At 42.7% G+C, this 11,802-nt stretch overlaps 1 protein-coding gene across 1 annotated transcript in view; it reads right to left on the reverse strand.

The window, feature by feature from the left end:
* The window catches only part of NIPA2 (non imprinted in Prader-Willi/Angelman syndrome 2), a 37,784-nt gene extending 26,435 nt beyond the window's left edge, over positions 1-11,349 (reverse strand). The window contains exons 1-3 of the mRNA XM_018562812.1: positions 11,195-11,349; positions 1,083-1,317; positions 683-739 (exon numbers count right to left, since the gene is read on the reverse strand). Coding sequence (XP_018418314.1) covers positions 683-739; positions 1,083-1,221 — 196 coding nt within the window. The 5' untranslated portion in view covers positions 1,222-1,317; positions 11,195-11,349. The remainder of the gene's footprint in view (positions 1-682; positions 740-1,082; positions 1,318-11,194) is intronic.
* Positions 11,350-11,802: the final 453 nt, after the last annotated feature.

Genomic DNA, 11,802 nt, shown 5'->3' on the forward strand with positions numbered 1-11,802 from the left:
TACTTCCCAAATTGTAAAATTGTCATCAGTGCAGCAACTCATTAAGAACGGCTTCCTGCAGGAGCTTCCTCCATTGCTCCCACAACCCACCATTCCCCACTTTAGCTGCTAATGTCACCCTCCTTTTTCTGACTGCTGCATTTCCACAAAGTTGTTTCCAGCTAGACATTTGTCAAGACTGGATACAGCCATGTATATTACATTTGTTATAGTCAGGGGAGAGAGTAACATCAAAAGGGACACGGTGGCTTCTTTGCTGGTCCATGCATTATGTGTGGAGGAAGCATGAATAAGCCACCCTTCAGCAGACAATGTTCTCATGGAGAACTGGCTGCTGCTGGAAAAGCAAAGGGAGACAGGCTCAGGAGCGCTGTGCATGTAGGGAGAAAGCATTTTGTCTACACTTCCAATGCACTGGTTGTACCTTAACAATTTGATATTAGGCAGGTGATTAGTTAAACCTTACAATGGAAAGCGTTAACTTAAATGTAATGCTTCCAAAACAAAACAAAAACAACCTTCCTTTCTATGTTTATAAGCAAGATAAATTCAATGGCATTTGCACAGGGCAGATGTCTGCTGGACTGATACGAGTTCTAAACACTTAGAAATATATAAAGTTTTTACCAAAACTTAAGTCTGCATGTAGGAGAAAAGTAGCCCTATCCACTAAAATACCTACTTGAGAGAAGTCCAGCCCACCACAGCCATTCTTTAAGGTAAGCATGACCTCCTTGGCCTACAGGCAATGATAAAACAAGAATAATATGTTAGTATAGATGTGATACGTTCCTCCTTAGAATGGTAATACACTGAAATGATAATATAAAGTATCCTTATACATCTGCACATATCACAACTTGTATAATGGCACCAACCACTGAACATTTAAAGAATATATGTTAGAAATGATGTTAAGTTTTCTATAAAGGCAGCTTTGGCCTGTATTTTAACGGCACCAACGAGTTTAACCTAGGAAAGGAAATTTGTATCTAACAGGTTAAAAAAGTCAATAATGCATTGTGTGTATATATAGCAGTTGTAAATATGGATGCCTTGTGTACACTATTAAAGCTGTATACCTGCTCTCATAGAGCCCTTTCTAGCCAGCCGAAGAAGTCCTTTCTTTTTTAATATGAAGCTTCCTCCAATGAAAAAACTGGAACTGATCGCCAATATGAGCCCAATATAAAAGTCATATTGTCCCTTGTCTTGGCTCATCTTGAATTGCTGTTGATCCAGTCACATTGGTGTCTGTGCTACAGACCCGGATACATTGATAGAATACGATATCTTAGGAGGAATCTACTGTTACATCTGTAAGTAAAAAGAAAAGTAAAAAGTATTCATTTTTGGTAAAAAACAACAAAAAACACCACAAAAACAACTGCTGGTTTTCTGAATGAGCCGTGTCCTGCAATGAACGATAAGAGAAAAAGATAGTTGCCTGTAACAACCAATTGGACAACGATTGGATACTATGGCTAACAAAAAGCTTCCTTCTAAAACACGTTTCATACATCAGCTAAAAGGTTATCACAAATAGCAGTCCACACCATATAATTACAGGCCAATAAGCCCAAGACTAGGGCTAGCAATACTACATACTGTTAGGAAAGCACCACATATGCTTCAGCTGCACATAGTCAGAAAAAAAAAAAAACTTGCTGAGAGGTGAGGATCTTTGGCAAAAGAAACATTCAAAATCTCTTCCGTCAAAAAATGTCTTCCTCTTTCCCCAGCATTTTTTTCCATCTTCTGAGCATACTGTATGCAGAGGCGTATCTGCCGCGAGGCAAACAAGGCGTTTGCCTGCAAATGGCCGAAGAGGACTTCTGAGAACCTAGAAGTGTCAGTGGCAAGAAGGACACACTTGTAAGGTAAATGTGCCCTAATGTGCAATTATGTGCACTTTTAATTGTCCTCTGGCTTTTTATTTCAGCTTTAAAGCAGTGTGTAAAAATACTTCACTGTCTCCAGCTAATGGCCTCCTGTATTCACCTGTAAAGCAGCACTTAGGGCCTGTTCACATGAGTTTCAGGTACTGATCAGGTCCGGATCTGCAGACGCGGTGCTACTGATGCAGTGCGTTTTGGCCGCAATTTTGATGCGTTCCAGTAAAAAAAAATATATATATCTTTTTTTGCTGGAGTGGGGCTGTTAGTATGTTAGCTGCAGTGCATTTTTGACGCGTTTGCGTTTCCTGACCGTACAAAATGTGACATGCAGTATTTTTCTGTCTTAACCTGAACGGACTGCGCACGTGAGAACTGTAGCCCATAAAACACATAGGGATACATTGGGATGTATTTTGAGTGCAGCAGCGTACGGATCAGGTCAGCACACAAAACGGACGTCGTGTGAACAGGCACTCTGGAGGGACAACACTGGAAGCATTTAAGTATCTGCTGCACTGCACAGTACTGTCCGTATATTACTGAGGAGGTTCTAAACGAAGAGAAAGCAGATTGATGATCTCGTGCATCAGAAGCTCCTTCACCATCCAATCAAGGGCTGGGAGGGGTCCAAGGTCAGGCTATATTTTTCAGCTGCAGTTCAGTCAGCATAAAGGTCTAAAAGTGCCCATACACCTTACGAATATTGGCTGATTTTCGTCCGATATTCGTAAGGTTGATGGGCAGTGTACAACCGCAAATACTGTGCAATCGATCGACTTTTGACTAACCAGCAGGTTAGAAAACTTTGGTCGATCGTACGATTTTCGCAAGGTTGGTGGCATTTCCGTACGGCAAAATTCGTACAATCTACACTACACATGCGCAGACGAAAATACGTGCGGTCGATTACCGCAATTCGCCCAGGTGCTTTCTTTTAATTACCGCTAATCCAACCTTGCGATAAATCGGGGCAGGATGGGGCCGCCGTACGAAAATCGTATGACGGTTCGATCATCGGACGAAAAGTGTCGTCCCATGATCGCAAGGTGTATGGGCAGCCTAAGGAAGTGCAAGACCTGATTCACAAGTCTTTTGGCAGGTAAAACAATTCTCAAATACCCATCTGATATACATATATGGGTTTCTTTGGAGTTTATGCTATTAGGAAATTCCTACAGTAAAAAAAAAAAAAAACACAGGTCAGAACGTGCGGTGAAGGCTAACTAATGACTGCAGGAATCTATCAGTTTGGTGACCTTGTATATACCTCCCACAATCTTTTGGCATTACTGTCAAAATAGGCTGGGAAACTGAACTGCAATCCTTGTTAATACGCCCAGTTGTATTATTCATCAGCTCCAACCAGAAGGTAGAAGACGCTAGAGCTGCAGCTAACGATTATTTTCAAAATCGATTAGTTAGCCGATTATTAAGTTCGATTAATCGGTTAATCGGATAAACAATAAAATACATTTTTAAAAATGGCTCCAATGATGGTACTACTAGTTTGTATTGAGGTTGTAGTCCATCACAGGAGAAAGCTCGGAGCGGTGGAAGTAAAAAAGAAAAAAAATAGTGTGGTGTGCAATATAGTGAAATGGAAAGTGTAAAATTATACAGCAATGAATGCAGAATGGCTATAGAGGACTACAAATCCCAGCAATAATACAATACACAGTGCAATGCAGAATACCGCCAGCTATAATGTACTATTGCTGAGATTTGTTGTATTCCTCTATAGCTGGCGGTATTCTGCATTGCGCTGTATAATGTACTGTTGCTGGGTTTTGTAGTCCTCTATAGCTAGTGGTATTCTGCATTGTGCTGTATAATGTACTATTGCTGGGTTTTGTAGTCATCTATAGCTGGTGGTATTCGGCATTACACCACTGTATAATGTATTATTGCTGGGATTTGTTGTACTCCTCTATAGCTGGTGGTATTCCGCATTGCGCTGTATAATGTATTATTGATGGGATTTGTAGTCCTCTATACAGCGCAGTGCAGAATATCACCAACTATAGAGGAGTACAACAAATCCCAGCAATACATTATACGTACAGTGTATAACGTATTGCTGGGATTTGTAGTCCTCTATAGCTGATGGTACATATACAATGTACCATCAGCTATAGAGGAAGACAACTTCCACTATCCCAGCAATACATTATAGAGCACCATGTGTGGGAAAGTGCAGTCTTCCAGCAACTTGCTTCTGACATCAGTGAAGCCATGAACAGGGCCAACTGATCGGAAGCCGATTAATCGATTATTGAAAAAGTTGACAACTTTTTCAATAATCGATTATAATCGATTATGTCGATTATGTCGATTAGTTGTTGCAGCCCTAGAAGACGCTGAATGGTGTTGTAGAAGAATAGCAGGTTCCAGTATATCCTGAACATTCCCTTCTACACTAAACAGTGGGGGAAAGAAAACTCCCTGTGCTTCTGAATGCAACACAATGCATGTGTCACAGGAACATACTAACCAAAAAACCTCTTCATATCTATGAGTTGTGTTGGGTTTTGAAAAAATGAAGTGTCCTTTTTCTTTGCATGTTCATGCTCTGTGAGGTCCACATAAGTCTATGGCAAAGCATGAATGCACACATATACAGTAGCAGGTTTTAATGTGCTGCCAGCCCCTGGTAACAAGCTCAACCCCGGTATAGTGATGTGATGTGATGTGATGTGATGTGATGTGATGTGATGTGTGTTATATATAAGGTTTTTTTGTAAATAAAAATAGAATACATTTGCATTCTATTGTATGCAGAAGGCTGCTGCAGATGTCCACAACAATGTCACAGCAGGAAATCCATACTGGCCAAACCAAAAAAGGACCTGAAACCACATTACAAAAATAACACATGTGAAAATGTGCTACAACACACAATAAAATATGCACTAGAAAAACAGAAGTGGACACAGACAGCTGGGAACCTGTAATATTGAATAAAGATGTAACATACAGCCACTAGATTCCATTTTATTAAAGTCTGATCAATAAATACTAATCATTGACTGCTAAGGGTTTTAAAGAATGAGGCCATATTTATTCAGAACCAAACCACTCCAGTCCAAGTCCGCCTACAAAGATCAGTGCCAGCATGCTGCTGACTTTTCTATTATATTTCTAGGTAACAATAACTCTTGGCAGCAAACACACTCAAAGAGCTCTTGTGTTGTGTTTTATCACCATAATAATGTCCACACATTCAAATGGAAAGCGCTCATGTTATGTTAGTCTTACACTATGGCAACAGTTGAAGGGATTTTATGAGAAAAATAGAATACACAGTAACAAAGTTCTCTCAAACTCAAACCTTCCAGTGAGAACACATTATAGAGTTTTCTCATATAAGACCCCGAGCACTGTACACTGCGCTAGGCTTCATTTATCAAGTCTTCCGAAAGGCAGAGATCTTCCTGCACCTCTACTACTGATTCTTGACCTTTACCCCACCAGTCATTAGAGGGCAGAGATCTTCCTGCACCTCTCCTACTGATTCTTGACCTTTACCCCACCAGTCATTAGAGGGCAGAGATCTTCCTGCACCTCTCCTACTGATTCTTGACCTTTACCCCACCAGTCATTAGAGGGCAGAGATCTTCCTGCACCTCTCCTACTGATTCTTGACCTTTACCCCACCAGTCATTAGAGGGCAGGTCTAACATGTGAAAGCAAAACCTTTTCCTCCAGCAAGATGACCACCTCCACACAAAGACACAGTATGGCATGGCAACTCAGTGATGGGGAAAATATCATTTTCAGGGACCCATTAGGTAATACCAGTGACTAGTTAAAATAAGGCAAGAACAATCTCATATGCAGTGGATTGTACTGTACTTGTCAATTGCCTGGGAACCCCAACACCTCCAATTTGAGCAAACATACAAAAATAAGAAAGAAAAAGTTACTGGTGCTAGTCCTTTGCCCTCTTGCATGCCTTTTTTGGGCACAGCTTCTACAGTCCAGGTTCCCTTTAGGAGCATACCCATACACGTGACAGACACTAAAGGAAAAGGGAGTTTTATTAGAAAGACATAACATGTAATTGAAAACAGAAGAAAGAACTGCTAAACAGGATGAGCATAGAAGGGCTTTTACATCTATCAAGAGATTACTAGGTTGATAATTAGGTTAAAGATGAACTCCAGGAAAATAGCTTAATAGACAAATACTTAAAAGCAAACTGCCAAAGGATTTGAAAATCTGTGCAGCCAGTTTGAGCTACACAATGCTACCATCATCACCTACATCCAGGTCGTTCACCTCTACAGTTACTGTACAACTTATTAAAAAACACTGCTAAAAACACCCCCTACTTAGCTGGACACTGATGAGGTCATCCCTCAGCTCTGTCCTCGTGGCAGCACAACATGGCTGCCTCTCAGTGCTACCCACCCAGGAGGCCACTATGAAAACAGATTCATGTGCTCAACAACGGTCATATTGAAAATAAATTTCATGACTTTTTAATAAATATAAAAACGCATAATTTTTGTAGGTTTTATTGCTGCCCAGAGTTTATATTTCAATCATAATATTCATATAGTACTGTGTCTCTTTCAGTGCAGGATAGATCTGTTGTTGTCACAGAATATGGGATCATTTGGTGTTCTAAATTATGCAAGACACAATGTGAAAAAGCTGCCCATCATTGGAAGGTTCACAGCTATTGAAGATACAAAGCATATTCTATTACACTGCAAAAGTAAAACTAAAAACCATACTAAGTAATGACTACACAATAACTGCACTTGCAGAAGGGTTGGTTGTAAAAGTACAGAGTATTTATTATGAAAGTAATAAATTATACTAAACATCTATTATTCACAAACAAGACTTCTAAGTAACCCTAGAGGGAAAACAGTCTGCTTGCGTCTAAACTGTGACATCTGAGAGCACTCTGCCCTGTATACGCGAGAAGCTACAAAGTCTCTTCAATGACAGACAAACTCTTACATATAAATGCCAACAATCAACTAGAAATATACTCCAGAGATGAGAAACATAGAATGCCAATGGTAGTCACAGTGCCAAGGACCCCGTTCACAATGTTGGCTGAGACCGTCAGTAAACCCAAAAGAGGAACTACGCCTTCCCCATGTTATTTAAAACAAAAGATAAAAGCTTTGGCTCACGCTTCATTTAAAATAACCATAAACCTGAATTACTGGAAACATATAGTGATGCAGAATCCAGACTTTAAAGGATTCAGTCCCAGCATATACTATCCTGTTATAACATCAGAATTATAATAGGAATACATGCCGCCTTCTCTCTGCCCATCACTTTCAACTTCCTGGATTCCCAGTGTACTTTGCATCTCCTTCCCTGCTGCTATGCAATCAAGACTGCATAGCTCCTAATGCATTGTGTCCAGCAGGCAATGGTGGTGTCACATTGTGGGGAAGCCAGCTGCGGTGTAACCTAACTTAGCTGTCAAAAGCCGGATGCAGCACTGCCTGTAATTAACTGGCAATGCTCCGTCCATGACAGGTTATTCAGCGGGGAGGCTTTCCCTGCTTTGTAACATACTAGAAGCTGATCTGAATGGAGAAAAAGCTGTCAGCTTTAGACTTGAAGCCGACAGCTTTTTCCTCCATAATACTAGGTGAGGCTCTGTCTCCCCTAACTGTCTGTATGTCCCTAAAGTGTTATCTGCATGGCACTATCACCACTAGATGGCACTGAGGTGCATATGAATTTCCTATACGCCTTTAATCAACTAGGAGCACTACTGCGGAACAAACGGCATCCACCCAGATATATGCTAGGCAGAACATTTATATATAAGCCCCATTATGTATTGGTGCAAAAAGACACTTGTTCTTCACCAAGATCTTGCGATAAACTGATCTACATCTATGACATTGTGGAAGGGAGAATGGGCACGTTAAAGTGCCAACATTTGAAGTCTTTCATGAGCACATAAACCCCCAACAATTGCAAAATAATAACAGATATAAGCTTATATCAGTATTGCAGTCATTACTTACAGGAGAGAAGTGTGGAATTTTGTGGAATAAATAAATAACTTTGTGGAATAAAAGTTATAGAAAGGAAGCGCTGTATAAACACTAATCATTTAGGCTCATGGGGAAGCAATCCTCACATATGTTATCAAGATGTGACACAGCAAAACAATGCTGCTGCTTCTTGTAGCAAAGAGACTAATTATATGAAGGCGGCTACTGGAAGTGCACTAATGCCCCAGGGAGTGCCGCAGCAACATACATGACTAATTAAGAAAGTACTCCCTCAGCGTCAGAGACATTAATACACACAAGCAGGAAAAATAATAATAAGAAAAAATCCTGAAATTGTTTTACTGCCATTAAGGGTCAATTACACTAATGGAAGGTGTTTCTCCTAGGACCAAGACAGAGACGATCTTGTGAAGCTAAAGAAGCTGTTATATATCCTGTACCTAAAAGGACGAGCTGTTATAGCCTCTGAGAACCTGACTGCAGTCACTGAGTCCAAAAGGCCACAAAGTATAGATAGCCATACATAATGTAGTGAGCTCAGGGTTTTACAGCCCTGACACATGCAATGCTAACATACTCTACTAAACATGCAGTCAAAATGCTGTTCAACCAAAAACTGCTCAATGGACAATAAATGGAGGTGATCACATTTCTGAGATCCCCCCTGTTCTTCTGCAATTTATGGAGGGTCTCATTCTCCGCACAGTGTCATAGTTGGCAAGGGTAGTGGAGGAGGACAATAGTGCTGTATTAAAGGACAAGTGCACTTAACATTTAGGACCCTTTAAAGAAAAGAACTCTGGGGGAAAAAACAAACTTACCCTTGCCAAGTGCTCATTTAGTCTAGGGGGCTCGAATAAAGCAGATTTACTTACCCGATTCTGTGTCCCGCCAGCTCCCCCAGGGCTACTAGACCAGTTCCTGCAGCCTTTTCTCCCCCCAGGTTCCGGTGGTCCAAGAACTGCTGATGTCATCATGTCTTATGCAGGCCCATTGACTTGCATTAGACGTGAGGATGCCAAGGGACATTCCGTAGATGAAGTGGAGTTGGACAGAGATGAGTTCTGATTACCACAGGACTGAGGATCAGCTGATAAGATCTTCTTTACCTTAGCCCCCTAGACAAAACAAGCACTTAACCCTTGCAATGCAGGGGTAGTCCAACTGCAAAGGGAAGTTTTTGATTTTTATCTAGAGTTGTTCTTTAAGCTGATGTCACCGATCCCTCCCTTCCCCTGCAGGGATGAGTATTTACAGAGTTCCAATGGGCCCTGCCTCGCATGTTTGTTGACATCCTGAGCTGGGCATCTTCTTCTGGCTGCACCAGTAAATCAATCCCCATTAACGTCTATGGGGCTCTTCTCCCAGCAAGGAGACAGAGGTAGATAAACTCTAGGAAAGTCAATGGGAATTTACTGCAAGAAGATGACGTCCACCAACGTCAACAAAAAAGGTAATATCTGGGTTTACAATGGCATTTGGTGCACAAAGTGGATTTATATCCTTTGTGGCTATTGAGGAATATATTCGGATACAATTTTTTGTCCCTGGAGTTGAACTTTTAGGTGTAGGAGTAGAGAAAATGTAATGCCTTATTCCTCATTCCGGCAGGCTCCAGCGCTCTCTTTTTCTCTCTAACACTGAGGGTTGTGAATGAGCCCTCGCTGTCCTCATGTAAAATTCAGAACTATTGGTACCGCATGGCACTCAATTAGATCAGCACGTAGTTGCAGGCTGGGAGTGCCTTAGGGGTGATTCAGCAGTAGGGCTGCAACAACTAATCGACTAAATCGAATATAATCGATTATTGAAAAAGTTGTCAACGGTTTCAATAAATCGATTAATCGCCTTCCGATTAGTTGGTCCTGTTCACGGCTCCACAAACGCTGCGCGCCACACCTCCTCCCCGCCTCACGCTCACCGCCCGCATCCAAGATCGGCATAGGGAGGTGGGGAGAAGTAGTAAGGAGGAGCAGGTGTGGGTGGATGACAGCCGCCGACAGACAGGCCCGACCTCAGAAGCAAGTTGCTGGAAGACGGCTCAGCTAAGCCTGCACTTCCCACACATGGTGCTCTATAATGTATTGCTGGGATTTGTATTCTTCTATAGCTGATGGTACATTGTGCTCTATATTATACATAGGATTATAAACACACTGTGTGTATAATGTAATGCTGGGATTTGTTGTACTCCTCTATAGCTGGTATTTTGCATTGCGCTGTATAGAGGACTACAAAGCCCAGCAATAGTACATTATACAGCGCAATGCAGAATACCGCGTATTGGAACATGCGATTCCTAGCGTTTGCGTGAATGGTCCCCGTAGGAATGTGTGGGATTTTAAATGGTGGAGTTTCAGCGCAGAAAAATCCACGTTAGGGAATCACCCTGGTGTGAACGGGGCCTAACGTGTTTTGAGTTTAAAGTATCACACTTTAGTTCTTTACTCCTTTACCCCTAGATGCAGTTAACCCTTCCAGTGTGAAGCTTTAAGGCTGGGTTCACACCTGAGCGTACTATAGGCACGTTTTTTCAGCACATTTTTTCGTTCAGTGAAACGCGCGTTCGGCGCTCGTTTTTATACCTCCCTGGCGGTATGATTTTTTTTTTTCCTTTATTTTCGGGGGTTTTTTTTTTAAACTTCCCGCCGATTCCGCCCCCTTGCGACTCGGACGCTTGCAAGGGACGAAAGTCGGCAGCGGCCGGAGGACACAGCGGGGATCGCGGACAAGGCAAGTCCTACGCTGTATTCCCGAGTGTGGCTCGGGGTTACCGCTTTGTTAACCCAGAGCCACACTCGGGAATACCAATGGATACGCATGGAAAAACACCCCAAAGAAGCTCCTGTACTAGTTCGGGCGGAGGGCGTTTTTCATCGCGTTTCCACAGCTGAGATACGCCCAGGTGGGAACCATGCCCATAGGGATTCAACTTGCTGAGCGTTTTACATTGCTTCGATCAGTGCTGAAAAACGTCCAGGTGTGAACCCAGCCTAACTCGTAAATACGATGTAGTTGTATGCCCAGATCACGCCAGGTGTTCTAAGCCCCTCCAGAAAGAGTGACACCTGGAAATCCCAGTTCCCTGGGCACTGTGATACGGCCAAAACGTTGTCTCCCAGACCCCTGTGTACACCCTGTACCTGGAGGATGTCACCACCACCCCTCAAGAACAGCAGCAGTTCCGGCTACACACACCTTCCTCATTCACTCACAGGAGCCATGAGGCAAGCAGCCCCCTAGTATGACACTTGACAAACAAACTTTCCCATTGTTCTCCACACATACACCCATCACCTGCTCTCTGGCCGCAGCCTGCTCCTCATTCGCCAATCAACTCCTGCGGTCGCCCAGTCCATGGATCCCCAGCGGACAGCCACACAACCCGGGCGTGACGTCACTCCGGACCCTGCCAGCTTCCGGCTTCTGCCACCGAAGGTGGGGGGAGTCACGAGCCGAGCCATGTGACTCATCTTATGTAACTTTATCAGCAGGGCCAGGATGGCAGTGTGTGAGGTGATGAGGGATATAGGTGTGAGGCTAGTGTGTTACAGGCAAGGGAGGCCAATCAGCGCTCACGTCCTGTGTGTGGCTATTAGGGTCTTGTGAGACATTGGAAATCAATCCGTAGCTTGGTGGTTCACAAATATGACCTTTATCAAGGGAAGACAAGCTGAAATGTGTATGAGCAGCATACCAAGTAAGGGCGAGTCACTGTTTATTACAACACACCATGCTTTCTGACTCACTACATACAGGCAGGCTTTGTTTATCTGCCAGCGGTTTGGTTATTGTATTATGAACACAGGTTCATGAACTACAAGTCCCATGAGACATAGCAAGACTGACAGTTACTGGCATGTCTCCCCAAATGCATGCTGGGATTTGTAGTTAGAAGCACAGCT

The sequence above is a fragment of the Nanorana parkeri genome, unplaced genomic scaffold (assembly GCF_000935625.1).
Source record: "Nanorana parkeri isolate BGI_ZX_2015 unplaced genomic scaffold, ASM93562v1 scaffold601, whole genome shotgun sequence".
In the NCBI taxonomy this organism is placed as follows: Eukaryota; Metazoa; Chordata; class Amphibia; order Anura; family Dicroglossidae; genus Nanorana; species Nanorana parkeri.